The 24299-nt window shown below is 45.8% G+C and overlaps 2 protein-coding genes across 16 annotated transcripts in view; one reads left to right on the top strand and one right to left on the bottom strand.

The window, feature by feature from the left end:
* The window catches only part of LOC308289046 (uncharacterized protein), a 60723-nt gene extending 57314 nt beyond the window's left edge, over positions 1 to 3409 (bottom strand). For 14 of the 15 annotated variants that reach the window (XM_080730581.1, XM_080730583.1, XM_080730584.1 and 11 more), the window contains exons 1-2: positions 3324 to 3401; positions 331 to 705 (exon numbers count right to left, since the gene is read on the bottom strand). In XM_080730581.1, the coding sequence (XP_080586707.1) occupies positions 331 to 673 (343 nt within the window). In that variant the 5' untranslated portion in view covers positions 674 to 705; positions 3324 to 3401. Of the gene's footprint in view, positions 1 to 330; positions 706 to 2928; positions 3016 to 3323 lie in introns of all 15 variants that reach the window. The other variant, XM_080730588.1, reaches the window with a different exon arrangement.
* A 5187-nt stretch (positions 3410 to 8596) lies between these two features.
* The window catches only part of kif26ba (kinesin family member 26Ba), a gene marked incomplete at both ends in the record, with an annotated part of 135254 nt that continues 119551 nt past the window's right edge, over positions 8597 to 24299 (top strand). Inside the window, 2 exon segments of the mRNA XM_080730049.1 lie at positions 8597 to 8656; positions 10048 to 10440. Coding sequence (XP_080586175.1) covers positions 8597 to 8656; positions 10048 to 10440 — 453 coding nt within the window.

Here is a 24299-nt window from a genome sequence, read left to right as displayed (position 1 = left end):
ATAATGGCTGCTATCTCATGAATGCCTGAACGGATTTCCATTTGGATTTTTTTGTTTGAAAGCTGTGAGCAATGTGGACACACGTGGTGCATTATCTAGGCATGGGTGTGCATGATCCGTGCACTATGAATTACATGGAAGTCTATGGAGACGAATGGCAGTTAAAGAGTACGAAGGTATTGTTAAATGGCAGCATATGAGTTAACGATTAAACAGGATTTACAAGGCTCCCTCAATTGTATCACGATATATACGATACCTCTGAAAAGGCATATCGTGGAGACATTGTATCGTCTCAACGATAATTATCACCATATCGCCCACCCTTACCTTCTCTACTGTCCATCTCCAAATCCTCTCTAAGCCAGGCTGGAGGCCTTCTGTCTCTGCGAGGCCGTGGTTGAACAGTCTCTGGAACTTTCCCCGGACCGAAGTGTGCATCATTTCCTATAGTTTGTCTGCTGGCTCCAACCGAAGACATCGAAATGGGGGGTGGGTTGGCAGCAGAGGAACAGCAGTCTGGTGTGGAGTTCACAGAGGTTTCTGGTGTGCTCCATGGTTGTCCCTCGCCTCTCGTTGGCGTGAATGGTAAAGAACTACCGGGGGACCTACCAGGGGACTTGCTTAGAAGGGAACAGTCCGATTCTGTGGGTAGAGGTGAAGTGATCTCCATCACGTCATCTCAATGCTTTCTTGGTTAACCATCTGCCAAAAGAGAACGAGAACTGTTTACAAAAGAGCTCTCTGTTTATTTTTGAGCGGTGCAATCCGCTCCTGTGTTTCACTTTGTGTTAAACATGACGTCAGCACGGACCAATCAAAAGCTGTTCTGATCATGATGTCATGTGTTGAGCAAACAGAACAGAACGCCGGTTTGACCATAACGTCATGGACGCAGAGGCTTGCGATTGGTTCGCCAGTTTCACGGCGCGTTTAACAACCGTTCACAGCCTTTGATTGGTCCGTGTTATATTAGTTAATTAGTTTGCACCGCTCACTTTGCACCGGTGCGTTTTAATTATTATAATTTCTTGTCCATACAACTACAGCAGCATTCATATCAGTAGGTAAAATGTTATAGTACGTATGTCTCACGATTCCAAAACTCAATTTAATTGGGAGGACATTCTCCCACATCAAGGGCTAGGAATGAGGGGAAATTTGTGGGAAACCTGCAAATGTAGGTGAACATTTTCCATTTATCATCAATGGAGTGTAAAAAACATAACATATCCATAAATATTGGTCTAAGTCAACGTTGAAGTGGGATTAATCAACACATCCTGTACAGACACAATCCTAGCGTACATTTTATCTCAGCATTCATAAATGCACCGGCTGAAACCTAGCCAAAAATACGATCTGCACCAAGTTGATAAATGAGGGCCACTATGTTTTCACACCTGTGTGCAAGTGATCTCACAAACGAATGGACCAATCAGCGGAAATTACGACAATTATTACATATTTTTTTGTGAATTCATTACCTCACGGCACGCCCAGTAGCCCACATAGATACCAACTCAAAGCACCCACACAAAAACATACTGCTTGCCAAGAATGCTCATAAACAGTGTGTTGATCAATTGTTTTTGGCAAGAGACACCGTCATACAAACGAACAGAGTATGAGGCTTAACTTTATTGCCACTGAATATGAACTGTTGGATTTACCTACTTCAAGAATCCTGAAGTATAATTATAATGTCAGGAGCAATGTGAGCTGGAGAAGCTCCTGTGTTGTCATTTAAACATCCAGTTATCTTGGGTGTTAATTTAACCTGGCCCGCCTAGGCATGAAACTTTAGCAGTCAGCAATCGGCATACTTTTACCGCGTTGCAGTGACTTTCCGTTAATAACATAACTATAATAAAAATGCTCAGCCTGCCTATGAGCTACAGTATCTGACAGTAAGTATACTGTAATTGTTCGAGCATGCCAAATGCCTCCTAGCACTTGATCATGCTGTGAAGAACATTATGTAACATTGTTAAAAACAGTAATGTCATTTTAGGTCATCCAATGCTGCTACACCAAGAAGTTGCATTTATTACGGCACTCTTTGTGCTCTGCTGTTCAAACAATGGCACTATAGGACGACAACCTTAGGCTCCAACATTACAACAACACCTCATCTAAATACCCATTATTAAAACAGACATGCGGGTGCCCCAGCAACAGTCTGTCACAGGTTCACTTTAGGGAGTTGAATTTCAACTTGTTTAACATGTGTTACTAGACACCTTTATGAAGACATTGGCGAAGAATTGTGACTGTTTTGGTAAGGAATTTGTTCCCAGATTGTTCATGTTTCGGATAATATTCCCTGACTACATCCCTGCCTCTTACAAGGTACTTTGGTCTAATGCAAAAGCAAAATAGGGGTAAAGGCACTATAGATACTATGCAGTGGAAGTGCATTAAAAATCATACATGTATAGTGGTTTTCAATTAAAGAATTAAGATTTACAATGAATATGTAAGTGTAGATATTGTAGTTCCTTGGGTAGGAACCTGTTGTTCCTGAGTTGTGGCTGAGGACAAACCCTGCCAGACAGTGCTTAGTGACACTGGAACAACCTGCCTCGGGACAGGGCTTCAGGAAGGGCTGGTAATAGGAAAATCGTCTTGTGTCACTTCTTAATGGTTCACAAAGTTGTATGATGAGGCTGGTGGGCATTTGATTCAGTCTCGAAGCAAAACGAGACAACACAGTTGAAGATACTCAACTCACTGTTGACCAATGACCATCTCAGCAAACTAACTGGGTGACTATTTGTGAAGATAAGGTGGCTAAATAAAATCAGACCAAATGCACTGCATTAATAAATCATGTAATTCACTTCTCCATGAATGTTCGAATAACTCTAAAGTCAGTGTGTCCTGACTTTTCCTGGGTCTTTGTGGCTTGTTTTCACAGTCACAGACCTGTTCGCTTGTTCCTCTCGCAGCCGACCGTCGTTCTCTACCAATATATCAGTTATTGCAAGCGAATACTGTCTTCCTGTTGAGATCCTACAAAAGGCAAGTGTATGCACTGGGTCAGCCAACTGTTAAAGTGTCCACAATAACCTGCGTATTAACATGTCACCTAAAACATACAGCGAAACATGCAGCCCACTTGAACATGCAGACTCTTGTCAGTCTGTGAACTGCGACCGTGAGCTAAACAGCTAACGTTGTTAGCAAACAAGAATAAGTTTAGGGACTTTAGCGTCTATCTAGCGAACATAATTGCAGACTAAAAAACAACGTTTAGCGACTGGAATACATTGCGTGTCCACGCGTGAATGGTTTTAGCAACACATAAGGTAAGTACTTACCGAGTTATTTTGGAAAACAAACTTTAGCTTGCAGAGAAGGCTACTAGCATCAGTAGCATGAAGTTGTTAATGTTTTTCACTTTCACCCACCTTATCAGCGGGCTTGCCAAGTCTTACCATCTGACTTCCGTCTTGTTTAGTGGACTTCAAAATAAAATCACACCAAGTTTTTTGATAAACAAAATAATAACCTTGCGTCACCACACTTACCTAACCCTAACCCTTGATTGACTTGATTGATTTAATGTTTCCTGCGTAAATAAGACAAGGGCTTTCCTAGGATCTCCTTTTAGTTGACCTCGTGTTCCTATGCAAACTTCTAATAAAGTCTTCAATCAATCAATCAATGACATGAACACAAATGTGTAGTCTTTTGTAATATTGTAAAGTATCACTACAACCTAAATAATTTCCTTTAATTTAATTTGATTTAATTCAGATTTACATTTTCGAAAAATTCAATAAAAAATAAATGTAGTCCTGTATATGCTGCCCCATAAATGCCTCAATGCCACAAGATCACAAAAAAAGGAACACAAAACAAAACCACACACACAAACAAACAAACACAAATTGAGACCTCAGCTCTTTAATACTTTATAGTCTACACTCTACAGTAACGTTACATGTGTACCTCAGTTGCCAGTGGTAGCCTATAAAGGTAGGCCTACCAATCAAATCTCCAGTTTTCCTCTGTAACTTCTGATGTGGAAATCCTTGGTTTTATGGCAGTGGTAGGCACTGAACTGGCCCGCCAGGCGCCAGCAAAATTGGCCCTACAAATTAATCATTTACAAATTACAATAACCGACTGACAGTCCAGATAGGATTATGTAGGAGATGGACAGCAATATCTTTGAATTGATAACTGGGTAGGATGAACAAATAGTTCCATTTCCATTCTTTGAATCAATGTTGTTTTCACTGTCAACTTTCCTCTTGAGACTTTTGGATGAAAGACATCACAAACCAAAGCTGTGTTTCACATGCCTTAAATACATAATAGGCTACATTGTTTCTATTTCTAAGGGAACCATGAAAGAGCTCTTGTTCATCTGTCTCCAGATGAAATATTATTTTGAAACGTTTTAATTAAAGTGCCACATTCAAGGAAGAGGCCTACACAAAAACGATTACATTTGCATTTCTGTGTGCACCTGTAACATTTGATTCCACATGCTTTTCTATCAATTGTTAATTGTTATACTACACACATATTAACTTTTATAACAAAATATGGTAGTTATTATTATTTCATTATTTCAAGGTTGTTTGTTCCAGGTCCTAAATTAGCCATTGATTGTATTCTGGCCCATTATCTCATGTCTTGGAAACAGTTTGGCCTGAGGCCAAACTTACTTGCTGACCCCTGCAGTAGGCCTACTTTTTGGTTGATTGATTGAATACTTTATTAACAGTTTGCAATTATAGGACAGAGCAACTTGCAATGGGCCTGGTAGATATGCTACTGCTAAGATACCCATGTACTGTACCTGTCAAACTACTTCAAAAACATCAAAGACGTCCACAATCACAACACCAGAGGGAGTGCCACTAATCACGTTCAACCTAGATTTGGCTCAAACAAGGAGTTAAATAATTCTCCTGCTATGCCACAACAATGTTGAATACCCCACTAACTGTCTAAAGGAGTGTAAATCCCTACTCTCCTTCAAGACCGCTCTTATAAGAGCACCTAAAGGTGGCTGCAACTCTGAACTGGGCCTTGTAATAAAGTCAAATTTATGATTTACAGTGATTGTTAAAAGGATAACACACATTTCCATTGTAGTCCTGTGTATTCAATTCATTAAGACATTAAAGGATACAATAATATACAATAATAAAAAAGACATAATGAACACTTGTAGCAATGAATATACATTAAACATGGGGGTGTGGGTCATTGCATTGTGTTAAGCTTAGGGCTTTTATAGGACCATTTGATTGATTGATTGGTTGGTTGATTGATTGATTGATTGATTGATTGATTGATTGATTGATTGATTGATTGATTGAAAAATATATTTGAAATTGCATTGGAAAAGGTACAGTTTCATGAGTTCGCTGGTAAAAACTAAAAGGATACCCCCAAGAAAGCACATGGCTTATTTAATTGAGATCCTTTTTTAAAACTCATATATTCAGCTTGCCTGTTTGTAAACGTGCTATATAAATAAAGTTTGATTTGATTTGATATAACATTGAATGACAGACAGATAAAACACAGTACTATGAAGAAGATATCATCATAAAACAGTCGAAAAAAGACACAATGCAAAAATAAATGGTATTTACAATAGAAAAGTCAGGGGGAGGTAAGGATAGACAATGCAAAATATTTCTATTGCAAACCATCTATATTGCAAATCTTTCTATTGCAAATACCATCTATATTTGCAATAGAAAGATCAGGAGGAGTTAAAGGATAGGCTATGTTTTAATTTACCAGTTTAGAGTACCTGCCGCCTATAAGTGGCTTTTCAGTGCAGTTTTAAATTAAGGTAGGGATTTACATTCCTTTATGGCCTTGCCGAGCACTGAGGCCCATAGGGCAGGAGCCTATCTCCTGTTTCTGTAGCATGAGGCAGCTTGATGTACAAGTGGTACTGTATATTGCTATATTGGAATCCGTATATAGGAGACGCGTGCGGAAGGAGCTCTTGTTTTTTTTGTGATGACGACAGAGGCGCGCCGTCTCAGGCGACCTTGATCCACGTGAGACACTACCGGGCGAGCGGTAGCAAGCGAGTCGCCAAGCGAGTCGCCATGTCAAGTCGCCTACAGGGCTACAGCGAGTCGCCAAGCGAGTCGCCATGTCAAGTCGCCTACAGGGCTAGTCTGTATTTGCCTTTGTGGTGCTAAAGTACCATGAGGCACATGCTTGCAGTCAAAAATTTGGATGACCGCTCCAGCTAGTGTCCTCAGTGTGTTCTTACTGACCACAGAGGAGATCCGGTTGACTCAAACTCTAGAGGATGTAACACTGTGTGCTTAATTTAGCTTACATTTCTTTATTTGATCAATTCTCACCTGTTGGACTAGTCTGTATTTGAGACTTGCTTGGGACTTCTGGGGCAGTAACCACTTAACAGCAGGGGGCGCTGTGCATCCACTGTCTGTTTGGAACCCACAACAGATGAACAGATTCTCCATGTATGTAAATTCCACCCTGAAATATTGTCCCCACTACACTTATAATGTAAAGCATTCATTATCGTGCATTGCTTCCTTCACAAAACTCTCCTTCCATTTGACTTTCTTTAAATGTAATTAATGTAATGTATTCCCCATAAAGGAATAGGCCTACATTACTTGCATGTATACTTTGACACTTTTCATGCAGATGCTGCAAATGTTGTGGGACACTCTAAGCAGGAAATCACTCAAATCTGGATAAAATATGTGTACTGATTCCTGCTGTTGTAGACTCGCAGACGCCCTAAAGCTTCTCAAAAAGGCTTTTTTCCCTCACCCCTCATCCTTACCATCATCTGGACCTGGGGCTGGGCAGTGGGCACCATTGAACCAATACAAATACAGCTTCACTTCCTGGTAGCCAGCTGCAAGGCAAATGAAAAACATCAGCAGCTGAACCGTCTGTGAAAACAGCTGGTAAGATCATGGGTGCCCCTGTCCCCTCCTTGCTGGAGCTCTAGGCTATAACCAATGTGCCCGCAGAGCCACCAGCATGCATCATAAGGGATCCTCCTCACCACACTTCCCATGGCCTGTTTTTCCTCTTGCCCTCGGGGAAGAGGTGCAGGAGCATTAAAGCTAAACGCAGCAGCAGGATGCTGAATAGCTTCTTCCCGAGGGCAGTGAGGATTATAAATAAACTGCGCCCCCTGCCAATGCCAACCCACTCTCTGCAACCACCCCACCCTCCAAACAAACTGAACTGGGACTGGACTTGAAGTAATTGCACTTTCTATAATGCACAACACCACTTTATTATACTGCGAACTAGTTAAAATATTAATGAATGCACAATGACACTTCATGCTATATTGACTTAGTCTACATAGCTACAATTTAACATTGATTTAGCTGTTGTCTATTACTGTATGTGTTTTTGAAATGATTTTTGGGGTATTTGATGTTTGATGTAGGCCTACACTCACATGTGAATAGTTGGTTAGGCAGGCTACAGAGCCTACGTCTACAGAGTCAGTGCAGTGACACAGACACACGAAAGAGAGAGAGAGAGAGAGAGAGAGAGAGAGAGAGAGAGTGAGAGAGAGAGAGAGAGAGAGAGAGAGAGAGAGCAAGAGCAAGAGATGATCAAACGCACACAATTAAAGTTGCCCAAATGTTGCGAGTCCCACTCCCACGCCACGCCCCAAAAAACTTGAAGCTGACCGATGAGCAGTGCAGCTGCTCTTCTGTCACTCAACCGGACTCTGCAAGTGTATTGGTCCGTGGCCGCGGAGGGGATCCAGCGGCCCCGCCCACATCCAGATGTGCGCTTCTCTCCCCTTTTAACACTTCAGTCCACTGCGTGCTGGCTGGCTGCACTGGAGCCCCGAGCTCACCAACCAAGTCAACAGGGTCCAGGCCAGGGGGAGCGCGCACGCACGCACGCACACAAACGCGCACACGCACACACACACACACACACACACACACACACACACACACACACACACACACACACACACACACACTATACACAGTGACAAGTGTGCAGAAAAGTAACCGTTGTTGCTTTGATCATTTCGAATCGCATTGCCCTTGACGTCTACCCATGCGTCCAAAGACTTCAAATCTGTGTCGGAATTTGTCAAGAGGTTCATTTTGTACCTGCATGCCGTCAGATTGTGTAGCCTACTGCTGCTGCTGCGAGAGCGGCTGGACTGCGGGACTGGAGCATTTGTGCTCTGTAGAGGGACTCGCTCAGACAAATCGATTCACTCACTCCTCGATGCTAATTCTGTCCTGTTGATGGAGACGAAAACGGAAGACCTGTGTGAATTCTTTCCTTATTGTGGATTTCAGATGTGATCCCTTGAAGAAGCAAACCGTGGAAGTAAATTGTCCTGGTCGCCGGGCTTAAAAAGATAATAATAATTCTCGTGGCAATGGAATTTGAATAAGGCATATTCATGGTTTTCCACATGAATGTGTGGAATTCTGCAGCTGATTGATTAGGCAAACCTGCAGGGGCTCAGAATTATTTGAAAGCGATCTGGTGAACTGTGAAACAACAGGGATTTATCATTTCTTGTATCCTTTCCTCTCCCTGCGTTTTTTTCCCTCATCTCACCTCCAAAATGACTTCACTATCGGGGACCAAGGACAGGTCTGGGACCAGCCGGAGCAGAAAATATGGGGTAGGTGTTCTTCCATTCCCGTTTGACTGTAGCATAAAGCTCATTTTAGTCTACGTATTTTACTCATGTAATGGAGCACCCATAAACCTGCCATAGCCTGGCTGGCTGGCTCCTAGACCTAGACATATATTGCAGTGTCGCAGGGGTAGCCTGCACGCTCAATTTCATATACCCGCCTGGCGCCCATCACCTGTCTAATTAACATTTTAGCCTAGTTATGGAGATGAAGGTGTGCTGCATTTTTCCTCCTCCCTTTTCTCTGCGCACAGAGCCTTATTCCAGAACCATGGGCAGGGGCTTGTTATTTATTATATCACAACTATATCACCTACCCATGCAGTCTGGCACTTATATCGGTTGAGTCACAGAGCAACCGCCCCTATTCGCCACCGACCCACCAACCCAATTACTCCTGAGTTATTACATATTAGATGGCTGCTGTTGCTGACAATATAGTTCACTGTCTGGATTGTAGACTATACTATGTAGCCTACCACACCTTAAAGCAGGAAAATAGCTTTTACTCTACTATAGAGACAGTCAGAGATGTTTAGAATCAAGTATTCTGAAGCCCCTGTTGAAATGAATATGCTGTTGAGATCAAACCTGTTTTACACATTGTGAAAATCACATGTTGAATGTTACAGTTCTTACCAGCTGGTGTAGAGGCCTATAGCCTACATATTAGCTGTGGAATGTGGCTTCTAATCAGCCATACTGTGTTAATTGACCTCTGACAGTGTACCAATGTAAGCAAATTGACCCATAATGATGCATTTGTACACCCTCTGAGTTACACATATACTGTAGTTAAATTAACATTGAGGATTTTACTGTATAGTGAACTGGTCATGATGAATGGCTTAAATACAAAAAAAAATGTATTTGCCTCTCCCTATTGATGGGTTGCAGTGATGCATTGCCACATTTGCACATGACCAACACAGAAAACAAATAATTTCCCTTTAATCCACATATTTGCACAAGTTAATTGGCCAGGCTAACAGTGGGTGGTTCATTAAACACAAGACACAAGATACGCAGATATTGAATATCGTCACTGTCGGGCAGAAACCTTGTATCTCCATGTTTAAAATGTGCACGTTTTTTCGTAAAGTAAGGCCCTGCTTCATCACACAAGACTGTCGCACAAAACCAGTGAAAATACCAGATCTACAAGCACGCAACACATCTGTGCATGTGCTTGTAGATCTGCTATTTTCACTATAGATCTTTTTTTTTTATGATAAATACAAAACAAACGGTTTTGGACATACAACGTTTCCACCCGACAACAACGATGTACTTTCAAACACACAGATATTGAATATTTATGGTTCTGAAATCCTCAACCTCGCTCCTGTTACTATTCATTCCTTCTCGCTCTACAGATGCCCGACACTTCTCCCACCAAGTCCACGTCCTTCTCCCCAGATACATGGTACAGGAAGGCCTACGAGGAGTCCACCCGCTCGGCTACGCGCCCCGCCCCGGAGGGGGCTGGCTCCATGCCCAGCTCCACTGGCACGCCTTCCCCAGGCTCGGGAACCTCCTCGCCGGGATCCTTCTCCGGGTCTCCTGGGACCATATCCCCAGGGATCGGGACATGTTCTCCGGGATCTCTAGGCGGTTCCCCGGGGTTCGGGACCGGTTCCCCAGCCTCGGGCAGCGGAAGCTCCCCCGGCAGCGAGAGCAGGATCTGGTGTGAGAACTGCAACGCCAGGCTGGCAGAGCTGAAGAGACAGGCCCTGAAACTGCTCATCCCTGGACCCTACTCCAGCAAGGTACACGTTGCTGCCTTTATGGATGCGTGTGTGTGTGTGTGTGTGTGTGTGTGTGTGTGTGTGTGTGTGTGTGTGTGTGTGTGTGTGTGTGTGTGTGTGTTGTGTTTGTGTGTGTGTGTGTGAGAGAGAGTAAGAGAGAGCGAGAGAGACGGAGAGGGACAGAGTGAGTATGCCTGTTGTGTACTGTAGGAAGGAGATAGTATTCCTTACTACTAACTGTGATGAATCCTGGGCAGTTGTTTTCAGCCTGATGGCATGCAGCTTATACAGTGTGTGTGTGTGTGTGTGTGTGTGTGTGTGTGTGTGTGTGTGTGTGTGTGCGCGTGCGTGCGTGCGTGCGTGCGTGCGTGCGTGCGTGCGTGCGTGCGTGCGCACACGCGCACGCACAATTGCTTCCTCTTTTATTTCATTTTCAAGTGCAACTTAATGAAGGCTATCCATATACCGGTACGTACAAACTTACACATTATATACACACATATACAGTACATACATACATACACATTATATACATTATTATATACATTATATACATATACATATACCGGTACATACCGGTACCTGTATACTGTACATATACATACATGTGCCCACACACATACACAAACACATAAATACAGCAGGTTTGTTATTTTGCGCCCCCACCAACAATCACACATCTGTTCATGATGAGGTACTGTACAGCAGAGATAGAGCAGCACTGATGTCACACAAATTGTTTCATCTTTGAAGCTATTTATCAATAACTGGCAACATGCCAAAAACAGAAGGATCCACATGGATGCTTCTATCACTGAAATCAATGAGCTCACTTTACTCTGCATGATGGATGAATATGATGGTTCACTAAAAAATATTGATCGTTCAGAATACATTCTCTCCATTTGTTAAGCCATATGGATTGTTGTCTTGTTCTAATTTTCTTTATGGCAGTTTGTTGTCTGATCTATTGGTTACAAATGCAATCAATTTCAGTTTTGTTAGTGGATGGATGCATTGTTATTTTGAACACATGCGAGGGAAGAAAAGTGTTGCACTAGACAGACATTTACTACAACAACAACAACAGCAGTTAATGTGACTTGGATTGCTGTGAGGCTTGTTGGCAGCTTCAGGGACTGAAGCAAACTGCACTGTGCAAAATACGATTATTTCTAAAGTTTAGTTTCGGCTCATCTCAGACTTTGGTTTGGATAGAATCTGTGATGGTTTGGATATTCATGTGGTGGTTTGAATGGAAATTGAGATGTTTGGATAGAAATGCAGATGTTTGGATAGAAACAGTGATGATTTGGGTAGAGATTGATGGCTTGGATACAAACTGTGATGGATGGATAGAAATGGTCATGTTTGGGTATAAACTGCATGGTTTGGATATAGAACTGGGGTTGTGTTAGGGGGGAAACGGTTGTGGTTTAAATACTAGTAAGACGCCCTAAGGGCGAGAAGCAAAGCGACCTCACCCTAAAGGGCGAGGTTGCACACACATGGGCGCGTCCACATGGGCGGGGTGGCGGCGGCAGACTGCTGGGAGAGCGCTGGTGCTTTGGCATGGGATCAACTTTGACCCAAAAATTCACAGACCTGGTTGGTTGTTTAAATTGGACAAAATGTGGCCAAAATGTCAGACATCATCATAGATGTCTGACGTCATAGACCACATGAGATTGACACAATATGTCCATATATGGGCTTAATGTTGATGACATCAGGGATCTCCATATATGGGCATAAAAGGGACGGAATTCAAGTTTGACTTGCGTCGTGGACTCGCGGCAACCACACCTGAGACTGACACAATATGTCCATATATGGGCATTCCCAGATATGGCCTTAATGTTGATGACATCATGGATCTCTGTATACTGCATGGGCACAAAAGGGTAATATTAGTGTGGTTGCCCTAACAAGGCAACCACAGGGCCTTATGTTTTTTTGAGTGGTGGTCACAACGCTCCTATACGTGGCCGTGTGTGTGGGTCTGTCTGTCTGTCTGTCTCCGTGTCTCCGTGTCTGTCTGTCTGTAGCCTGCAGTAACCTTTTCTGACCACACATGTTAAGGGAGGGGCGCTGTTGCACACACACACACACACACACACACACACACACACACACACACACACACACACAAACACACACCACCGCCGCTCAGTTCACACGAGTGTGATTTTTTTGTTTTTGAGCAGTGCAAACCGCTCCTATGCCCCGCTTTTTGTTGCAAAAATGATGATGTCACTAATGATGATGACATGAGTAGCCAAACCAATGAAACACTTCGATTTTGTTGATTTGTCCACGATGTCATAGGCACAGAGACTTCCGATTGGTTTACCCTGATTTAGAACGCATTAGGCCGAAGAAATCTGTCTTGGCCATATATGGAGCATGAGGTGTGACAGAAAGACGGACATGAGCTGCAAGTTTTCATACTACGGTCCTATGGTCGCAATAAGCTGTGATGTTTGAGCGAAAACAGTCATAGTTTGGGCTTGAATCATCTGTATTGTGTTGCATGAATGATTGATGGAATACTTTATTAACAATTGATACAGGTAGTCCAACACTAAAAGCTCCGGAGGCTTGTTTGCATTGTGGTCCATACAGTTCAGTGTTGTGTTCATTATTATGAAAAGCTATGCACATGGTTTAATACAATGTTTTATGTAAAACTATATCCCAGAACGTCCTAATTAAATTAGATTTGCCTTCACAACACATTTATCGCACGCTAAATTCAGAAGCACGTCTGCTGCAGTTGACTGGAATTTAGTTGTGAGCCCAGAGAGGCCAAGCGCACAACATGGAGTTAATTGGTAACAAATAAGCATGTTTTATGCAGCATGGGGCTGATACACTGCACTGCAGACAGAGATGGAAATAGGGGGAAGGGGGGAGGGAGAGAGAGAGAGAGAGAGAGAGAGAGAGAGAGAGGGAAGTGTACTGTAGATGCTGAGAGTAGTGAGCAGAGACAGAGGTATCAGTGGTCTAATTAGGGGTTTGTAGTTGGATGATCGGAGTGGAAGGGGTTAACGCGAGAGGTTGGTGGGCAGTCCTCTAATTAGAGTGGTATTGGTGCATGAGGCTGGGCTGAGTTTGGGATGATTAAAACCTCCTGCTGTCTACTGGAGGGCCCAGCATGAATATGTATGTTACATGAGATGTGAGTGAGTGTGTGTGTGCGTGCTGCATACTGTAGTCATTCATATGACCAACAAGTATATGTGTGTTCGCGTGTGCGTGCATGCGGGTGTGTGTGCATGTGCGTGTGTGTGTGCGCGACGCGTGCACGCACACACATATACAGCTACATATATCCCTCTCCATAAAATAATTGGCTTACTTGTCATGGCTTACATTTCTTACATATCTAATGGGGAGGCATTGGATTTGCACCCATCAGGTTATTGAAGTATAGTCTTGTTATAACCTGTGAGTTGAGAACGCTCTCGTATGACACTTGTAAAGTAGTTAAACCTGATGTCCAGACATGATGTCAGAGGGTTTTGTGTCTTCAGGGGGGGCTGGTCACTCTGAAACTCCTTGTTCAGGTGTCCACACCAGTGTGTTGTCATTGTACACATGGGGCTGGTATAAGTGCTTACGTGTACTTCACCGGTTCAGTCCCTTTCGACAGCTTGTTTTTTCCCCAGCAGATTTGAGATTTAAACCAGCAACCTTCAGTCCAGTATGTCACCCGCCCCCCCAATACGAATGGAGAGCTGTGAATGATTCATGAATTACACAGACACACAGCCTGTGTCTGTGTGTATGTACTGTATGTTTGTGTGTAAGGACCACATACGTGCCAGTCCCCAGAGAGAATAACATGGTGTCTGGTGCTGACAGCACCATGTGAGGGCACGCACGCACACACGCACGCACGCACGCACGCACGCACAGCTTGGAACCATGTAGGTCTGTCTGAGTTTGACAGTTCAATATGTGGCAGGGCTACCTGTGCTTGCCCTATATCACACACACACACACACACACACACACACACACACACACACACACACACACACACACACACACACACACACAGATAGTGTGGCTGTTAGTCGTATGCTAATGATGACCTTCACCTGTCTAACTACTGAATATTTTTCAGTCTGAGCATCTGTTAGTGCGGGAGAAGGAGACGGGGAGGGAGCATGAGGGCGAGAAGGGAATTAAGGGAGAGGAGAGGAGAGTGACAGGGAGGAAAGCTGGAGAGGCTGATTTGTGTCACTTTGTGCGGGCGATGGCTTTCTGTGGCCGCCGTGCAGATATGCTGTATATGGACAGATCATTAGGCACAGATATGGCCATATATATATACTGTATATATATATATATATATATATATATATATATATATATATATATATATATATATATATATATAGACTGCATTTGCAACGTGCTGTCAAAGCAACCCCTGTCAACTATTGGGATGGACGATCTGCAGATATGCTGTAATACAGACATGCACAAAATCAGCATTGTTAGGCAACAGTTTCTGTTGTGCCTGACGACACATACATATACCATACATATCATCCATACATATACAGACTATGGACATGGAGAGACCAGCCTAGATCCAACAAGAAAATAAATGGCAGAGAGATGGCGGGTCCCCCGCTTAGAGCTGATATGTGGCAACATTTATATTTTCCAGTTTGAATAACTGAAAATGGCAAAAAGGAGACAGACAAAAGAAAAAACATTATGCAGACCCTGCAAGGCGACGATCACCTAAACTACAAGATATACAACACACATGAGCACATCAACATCCAGAAAAGCTAAAACTACAACAAGATTCTGTGAGTAAAACCTTAAGCCAGGCCAAAGGACCCTAGAAGAAGTCTGGAAATATATAGCTAAAGACTTAAGTAGAGTTTCTATGGCCGCCAACAGGCTACCGAAGTATAGAATTCCTTAATTTGAGTCAAACAGTGCTATCAGCTCTTTACCAAGAAACAAAAGGTAAAGTGACACAGAACCTCAAAAATCAAACCCAGTTGAAGTGAGCAGTGGATGTGTGTGCGTGTGTGCGTGCGTACGTGCGTGCGTGCGTGTGTGTGTGAGTGTGTGTGTGTGTGTGTGTGTGTGTGTGTGCGCCTGGGCTGCTCAACAGCGCCACTTGGTCACCAGCGGTATTGTAGCTCATGCTAAGGACAAGCAGACAAAGGGACATACATAGTTACCTACACACGCAGTCACGCATAGGAGACGGTGTGCCACCGCTCAAAAAGCAGAAGGCATCTAATTGAGTATACAGAGGATTGGACGCCACAAGCTACTCAGAGCAATATTAAAGTTACAGCTCCAGAATGAAAAATGAAAGTACTTATCTACAACACTATAGTGTAATCCTCACACCATTGCTGTTGTTACAGACAATGCACTAAACATGGATGTTGCGTGAAAGAGTGTTTAGCACACACTTCGATCCTTTCAGTGAGCGTGTTTGAAGAAAACAGCATCAGCCGCATACTTGGTCTAGCGAGGCGTGTAGTAGTAGCAGGCCTGTTTGTTTCACTGCAGTTGAACTGCCACAGCTACTGTATGCTGGCCTCCAAACAACAAATGTTAAAGCTGCCAGTTAATACTATCAAAACCTCGACCAGCTGTCAGTCAGTCCGTCAGTAAGTCTGTCTGTCACACGTCAGACGTCACACTTTTGCCCTGCTCATATCTCCGCAACCGATCCATGCCACATTTTGCACACACACTCCTTGCCTGCCAAAACACAAACTCCACCCATCAATTCTCACATGACCCTCTTCTAGCACCACCATGAGGCCGATTCTTGCAAAACACATTTTTGGACACCGCTCCTACAAATCTTGCCCTAAAATCACGCAAATCGGTACGCACTTGCTCTACACTCATGTCATCAACATGGATCTGTCCCATTTAGCGCCACCTTCTGGCCGATTTTTTAAAATAAATTTTTGGACACTGCTCCTACAGATTTTGCCCTAGAATCACGCGAATCGGTACACAGTATGTCTACACTCATCTCATCAACATGGATCTGTCCCATATAGCGCCACCATCAGGCCGATTTTTTCAAACACATTTTTGGACACTGCTCCTACAGATTTTGCCCTAAAATCACGCGAATCGGTACACAGTATGTCTACACTCATCTCATCAACATGCATGGATCTGTCCCATATAGCGCCACCATCAGGCCGATTTTTTCAAACACATTTTGGACACTGCTCCTACAAATCTCGCCCTAAAATCACGCTGCGACCTGACGGTCGCTTATCTCCCGATTAGGGAGTCTTACTGGTGTAGGTCTACTACTATGTTGTCACACGATGGAACAGCTCGCTCGACGCGACGTGAGTGATAAGGGGAGCAAGAAGGGCAGTGCTTTGGACCACCTGTTCCGGAGCCTGCCTGCAACACCAGAATGGAGGGAGTTTTCAAAGGGCTGAAGTGAACAGCTGTGTGTGTGTGTGTGTGCGTGTGTGCGTGCGTGCGTGCGTGCGTGCGTGCGTGCGTGTGTGCGTGTGAGTGTGTGTGTGTGTGTGTGTGTGTGTGTGTATAAACATATTCAGGTAACATATACTGTATGTTTGTGTGAGAGAGAGGGTGTGACTGTGTGCATGGCTGGCTTGCTTCTGTTGCTTTTTCCCTGACATTTAGTATTTGTAGGACCACATGCAGCTGGGAAGGAACCAAAAAGACAGCACTTGTACTGTACTGTAGATCTCCTTTGACTGAAGTGGATGATGGAACACAGCCGACGATACGCAATATTATCGGTTATCGTGATAAAAATCACTCACGATAATCGTATCGTGGAGATTTAATTCATCGTGATATTGTGCTCCGTCATGCACTGGGATCAATTCACCTTTTATTTGCCGAGCTGCATATCCGGTACCACTTAAACCCTCTATAACTGGTCAAAGGTACTTATATACGTACTTGATACAGTCTTTTTTTCACTCTATCAAATGTCTTTGGCAAAAAAAAAATAGCGATCTATAAGCTCACAACGCGTCACAACGTGACGCGTTGTGAGCTTGTAGATGGGCTATTTTTTGACAAATGTTCCACCTCAGTATAATGGATTTTGATTATCAGGATAATATCGTAAATCGCGATTTCTTTTGTCAAAATAATCGTGATACGAAATGTTCATATCGTCCCATCCCTACTGCAAAGAGACGTCTATGTGGCTCTCTGTCCTCTCAAGTTGGTGGAGAGACAGCTCATAGCATTGCCCACTGCTGTCAATGCTGGCCGAATCATTTCTCTCTGTCCCAGAAACCTCAGTACCAACTTCCAAGCAGGGAAGTTAATCTCCACAGCCAGGGACACGTAAATGCCCAAAGTTCCCAAATTCTACTCATAAATGTGAACACATTTCGTCACTGTCGGGCAGAAACCTTGTATCTCCAAGTTTCAAATCGGTATACTACTTCATACAAAAGTATCGCACAAAAGTAGTGAAAATAGCAGATCTACAAGCACACATTGGCCTTCCCTTACCGAGAGAAGAACAAGACACTGGTACCAGTTTATTTTTAAGGTTATTGACGGGGAAATTACCACCCTATATTAGAATGTTGATAGATTGGAAAAAGAATACTTACCAGACCCGCTTCAACTTGAGGTTCCATCGACTCTGAACTAGGTAAATCAGCTTTCTGTTTTGATGCCCCCGTCTCATGGAACACTCTACAACTCACGCTAAAACGTAATGCTCCAATATCCTATGGACAATTTAATAACATGCTCTTAGATCTCCCTACCTCAGTGTGCAATTGTTTTTAACTTACTAAATGTCTATGATGTCTATGATGTTTTTTTTAATATATATTTGTATGCTAATTGTTGATCTTTTGTATGTAATCTCGTCAGCATTGCAAATGAGGGTGAACCTCAATGCTCTTTTCGAGAATAAATAAAGGTTTCAATCAATCAATCAAAACACAGGCGCGAGGCGTTGTGTGCTTGTAGATCGTCTGTTTTCACTTTTTTAAATAGTTTTTTATAATAATAACCAAAAGAAGGAAGGTTTTGAACATACAAGGTTTCCACCCGACAACGATTTATATGGACACCATTTAAAGGCACCTGCTTATATCCCCAAAGAAAAAATGTCTAACACCCAGAGACTACACCAGAGAACTGTACATGTAACGTACACAAGCCCCACATAAGCACACACGCAAATATAGATCCAGTCCTATTTTAAAGCCTGCGTATGCAGGGCTCACATAGTCCGCACATAGTCTGTTGCAGCCGAACATTGATATCAATTGGATCTATCCAAATGCAAAACGTGTGCAACATGCACACGTTTTGAAAAGCCTGGTGTTGTTTGGGCGTTACGGAGTGAGGTGAGCGAAGGAGTGTGTGACTGAGTGAGGAGGTGAGGTGAGGTTAGAGAGTGAGTGAGAGGTTAATTCACACTGTTGATACTTGGCAGCTTTTTTAAGCATTGGTAAGAGGTGTGAAAGGTTGTTTTTGATAGATACGCAAGGTTGACGCACTCACGTGTTGTGGGGTCTCGCTCCAGTCCCACCGGTCAGGTGAGTCTGTCAGTGAGAGCCAGGGTGAGAGGCCCAGAGTGCAGCACCTCAAACAGTCCCGTTGCCTAGGGCAACTAGTGGAGGGGCGGTACATGCCACTCTTCCTCCTCAATCAGTGGGAAGTGAGGGCACCTTGGTGATTAGCAAACCAGAGACACCTGGGCAGAGGTGATATAAGGTGCTCACTCTTTGCCACTCTGTCTGACTCTCCCTGGGGAAACACCGTCCGGTGGTAAGCGATACACTCCACTCATTTCAAGCTTCTCCTGTTTTAGACTTGAATCAGACCCTCATGTTGTGTTTCTTTTGTATTTTAGGCAACTTACGACGATGAATGAAGGCTGCTTCCCTTTACCTCTGAGCTACAAACCCCCGACTAGGGGAAGAATTTGAGTTATAGTTTTATGCATGATATGCAGCCAAGCCCCCCATGAACTTTTGTTGCCTTAATCCCTAATAAATGGCGTTTGAGCATTGAACTGTCTCTGTAATCTCTGCTGGGTTTGGCTCAGACGCCACATCTTGGTGGAGAATACGGGTAGTCTGGACCCCAAACTCAAAAGAAAAAAAAAAAATAGTCTGGCCCCCAAACTCGGAAAAATAGTCTGGACCCCAAACTCAGAAAAATAGTCTGGACCCCAAACTCCAAAAAATAGTCTGGACTCCAAACTCAGAAAATAGTCTGGCCCCCAAATTCCGAAAATGGGTGAACACGCACAGGCAATTGAAGCTTTGCTAAGAAGCCAAACAGACTTACAGAATGCTATGCAAGAATTGCTTAAGAAGATGGATAAAGATGCTTCAACTCCTCGCGCCCCCAGTAACGTGCTGACCAAATTAGGACCCGAGGATGACATTGAGGCCTACCTCGAGCTGTTTGAACGTACTGCTACTCGCGAGCAGTGGCAAGTGGTAGACTGGGCTAGCATTCTTGCCCCGTTCCTAACAGGGGAAGCCCAGCATGCCTGCCGCGACTTGTCAATTGCAGATGCCCGTGATTACAACAAACTAAAAGCAGCAATACTTTCCAGCCACGGCTACAGCCTGCCTGCCAGGGCTCAGCGTTTCCATAACTGGAACTACCAGTCCGCCCAACCCCCACGTCCACAGATCGCGGCGCTTGTGCGACTCACTCACAGCTGGCTCACCAGTGGTACTGGGCCCCCGTTGATTGACAGACTTGTAATTGACCGTTGTGTTCGTTCGTTGCCACCGGATGCTCGTAAGTACGCGTCCCAAGTTAGTCCTGCCTCAGTCAATGACCTCATGGCGCTGCTTGAGAATTATCAAGTTAGCCTAGAAATGCTCAGGTCTACAAGGATGGAGACGCAGAGACCTTCCCCAGAGGAGAGACCCAACCGAGACCGTCGGAGAGGAACTCCGACTGCACAACCACCGCCGCTGCAGAGGTCGGCCATGCCGCCTGAGAGAGCGCCTCGGGCGCCCCAGACACAGCGGAGGTGCTATGTATGTGGACAGCAGGACCATATATCCTGGGCCTGCCCAGAGCGAGACAGAGATGTGTCTATGCCGTCAGCAGCGAGCTCGGAAGCTCCACGTCCCTGTCTCCATTCCGGAAGCGTTGGCCGACAACACGCCACCCTGCCGGTGAAGGTGGATGGCGTCGACACCCACGCTCTCCTCGATTCGGGGAGTGTTGTCACCCTGCTCCGAGCTGACCTGGCGGGGCCCATCAGTGACACCACCGTACCTGTCACCTGCGTGCATGGAGACATGCGACACTATCCAGTGAGCAGCGTCCGTGTCCAGACTCCCAGAGGTGATGCTGTCGTTCCAGTCGGTGTCGTCCCGAACCTCCCGGTACCTCTACTTATCGGGACTGACTGCGTCATCTTCGAGCGGTACTGGTCGCCTGGCCTGCGTACAGCTCCACCTCGACGAGGACGTCGCCGAAGTCGCCGCCCAACGCCCAGGACCGTACTGCCCGCTTGCCCTACCTTCCGCCCCTCGCCTGCCGTGCCAGCGAGCGGGAGCTCTGAGGATGATCGCGGTGCCAGTGGGGGAGACGAGGAGAGGTACACCACACCAGACGAGGGTGATCCGTTTGCAGGCTTACCAGTAGACGAGGCCGCGGGCCCCGGCCGAAAGGGTGAATTCGCCACGGCGCAGTGGTCCGACCCCAACTTGGAGGCTGCACGTCAGACGGTGTCGGCCATAGACGGCCAGCTATGCGAGGGGGTGAGTGATCTCAACACACCTTATTTTTGTGTTAAAAATGGCTTACTGTATAGGGGGATGGAAGCTAAGGGGGGGGACCCAGTAGAACAGTTGCTAGTGCCAAGGGCTTACGTTTCTAGAGTCCTCTATCTAGCACACACTCATCAGTTGGGTGCACACCTGGGGGTCCAAAAGACCTATGACCGTGTCTTGGCTCGCTTCTATTGGCCAGGGGTCAAACGAGCCGTTGAAGACTTCTGCAAAGCGTGCCCCGAGTGCCAGAAGTCGGCACCACGGCCTAACCAACGTAACCCGCTAGTTCCCCTACCCATCATTGGCACCCCCTTTGCTCGCCTGGCCATGGACATTGTCGGCCCCTTACCAAAATCTGGTCGTGGACACCGGTTTATTCTGGTCATCCTTGATTACGCCACCCGTTACCCAGAGGCCATACCTTTACGCTCCGCCACAGCTAAAGCGGTTGCGAGGGAACTGTTTTTACTGTTTAGCCGGGTGGGAATAGCTGAGGAGGTGTTAACTGACCAGGGGACGTGTTTTATGTCAAGAGTAATGACAACGTTGTACAAGTGGTTGAACGTTAAACGTATACGCACCTCTGTGTACCACCCCCAGACTGACGGCTTAGTTGAGAGGTTTAACAAGACCCTCAAACAAATGTTGCGGAAATTGGTAGACGCTGATGGCAAGAATTGGGACCAACTGCTGCCCTACATTCTGTTCGCCATCCGGGAGGTGCCCCAGGCCTCCACTGGCTTCTCCCCCTTTGAATTACTGTACGGCCGCAACCCCCGGGGCCTACTCGATCTGGCCAAAGAGGCATGGGAGAACCAGCCCTCGCCCCACCGTAGCGTCATAGAACAGATTGACGTCCTACAGGAGAGAGCAAGGCGAGTTTGGCCCATCGTCTGAGAACACATGAAGAAGGCACAGGAGGCCCAGTGCCGCCTCTACAACCGGGGGGCCAGCCTCCGAGAATTCCAGGTGGGGGAGAAGGTCCTTGTTTTAGTGCCCAGCAGTGAGTGTAAGTTCCTCGCCAAGTGGCAGGGACCCTATGACATCATCGAGAAGGTGGGGCCTGTCAACTACAGGGTAAGCCAGCCGGGCCGGCGAAAAGGCCAGCAGTTGTACCATGTGAACATTCTCAAAAAATGGACCCCGGCTGGTCCTCTGCCCTCCTCGGCCCTGTTAACGTCCCTCTCTCCCCAGGCCCCACCCCCAGTCATCATAGGGGAAGACCTCGCCCCGGCACAGCTCCAGGACATCAAGGAGGTCGTGAGTCGGAGCCATGATGTTTTCTCCGACCTCCCTGGCCGGACCAGTGTCATAGAGCATGATATCCAAACCCCGTCGGGGAAAGTGGTAAGACAACGCCCCTACCGCATCCCGGAGGCTCGTAGAGAATCCACCAGGGAGGAGGTCAAGAAGATGCTCCAGCTAGGGGTCATCGAGGAGTCTTACAGCCCATGGTCAAGCCCTATAGTCATTGTGCCGAAACCAGACGGCTCACTAAGGTTCTGTAATGACTTTCGCAAACTCAATGAGATATCCCTCTTCGACGCCTACCCCATGCCCCGGGTTGACGAGTTAATCGAGCGGCTGGGTCCCGCCCGGTTCGTCAGCACCTTGGACCTGACCAAAGGTTACTGGCAGGTGCCCCTGACCGAAAGGTCTAAAGCCAAAACAGCCTTCGCCACCCCAGATGGCCTGTTCCAATACACAGTCCTTCCCTTTGGGGTCCACGGAGCCCCTGCGACTTTCCAGCGCCTGATGGACAGAGTGCTCCGTCCCCACCGGGCCTACGCCGCGGCTTATCTTGATGACATTGTCATACACAGCCCTACCTGGACGGATCATCTGCTACACTTGGAAGCCGTCTTGGGTGCCTTAAGACGGGCGGGGCTGACGGCCAATGCAAAAAAGTGCCGGTTGGGCTTGTCGGAAACGGACTACCTGGGGTATACCATAGGGCGAGGCTGTGTGAAACCACAAGTGAGGAAGATTGAAAGGATCCGGAGCTGGCCTCGCCCTGTCACCAAAAAACAGGTGAAATCGTTCATTGGCTTAATGTCCTACTATCAGAAATTTATTAACCACTTTGCTACTGTTGCAGCCCCACTTCATGACTTAACCCGGAAAAGCTTGCCACACCATGTGAAGTGGACGGAGGAAAGCGAGCAGGCTTTCCAGACCCTAAAGAGGGCTCTTTGTGAGGAGCCGGTGCTCGTGGCACCTGACTTCAAGAAGCCATTCGTTCTCCATACGGATGCGTCAGGGACAGGTCTGGGGGCCATCCTGTCCCAAGTTATCGATGGGGACGAACACCCCATCACATACATCAGCAGGAAGCTACTAAAGCATGAAAAGAATTACTCAACGGTCGAGAAAGAGGGCCTTGCTGTGAAATGGGCCATCCACCATCTGCGCTACTACCTCTGGGGCAGAGAATTCACCCTTGTCACTGACCACGCCCCGCTCAAGTGGATGGCCATTAACAAAGACCGCAACGATCGTGTCACCCGCTGGTTCCTGGAACTACAGAACTACCGGTTTAAAGTGGAGCATCGGCCCGGGAAAGACATACCACACGCCGACGCCATGTCGCGCCTCTATGAGGAAGAAGGACCTGAAGCCCCCGGCACGAGCCGTGAGCTTAGGGGGGGGATGTGTGGGGTCTCGCTCCAGTCCCACCGGTCAGGTGAGTCTGTCAGTGAGAGCCAGGGTGAGAGGCCCAGAGTGCAGCACCTCAAACAGTCCCGTTGCCTAGGGCAACTAGTGGAGGGGCGGTACATGCCACTCTTCCTCCTCAATCAGTGGGAAGTGAGGGCACCTTGGTGATTAGCAAACCAGAGACACCTGGGCAGAGGTGATATAAGGTGCTCACTCTTTGCCACTCTGTCTGACTCTCCCTGGGGAAACACCGTCCGGTGGTAAGCGATACACTCCACTCATTTCAAGCTTCTCCTGTTTTAGACTTGAATCAGACCCTCATGTTGTGTTTCTTTTGTATTTTAGGCAACTTACGACGATGAATGAAGGCTGCTTCCCTTTACCTCTGAGCTACAAACCCCCGACTAGGGGAAGAATTTGAGTTATAGTTTTATGCATGATATG

This window comes from Nannobrachium achirus, assembly GCF_963921795.1.
Source record: "Nannobrachium achirus genome assembly, chromosome: 7".
NCBI lineage: Eukaryota > Metazoa > Chordata > Actinopteri > Myctophiformes > Myctophidae > Nannobrachium > Nannobrachium achirus.
This window is presented reverse-complemented; position numbering and strand designations above follow the sequence as displayed.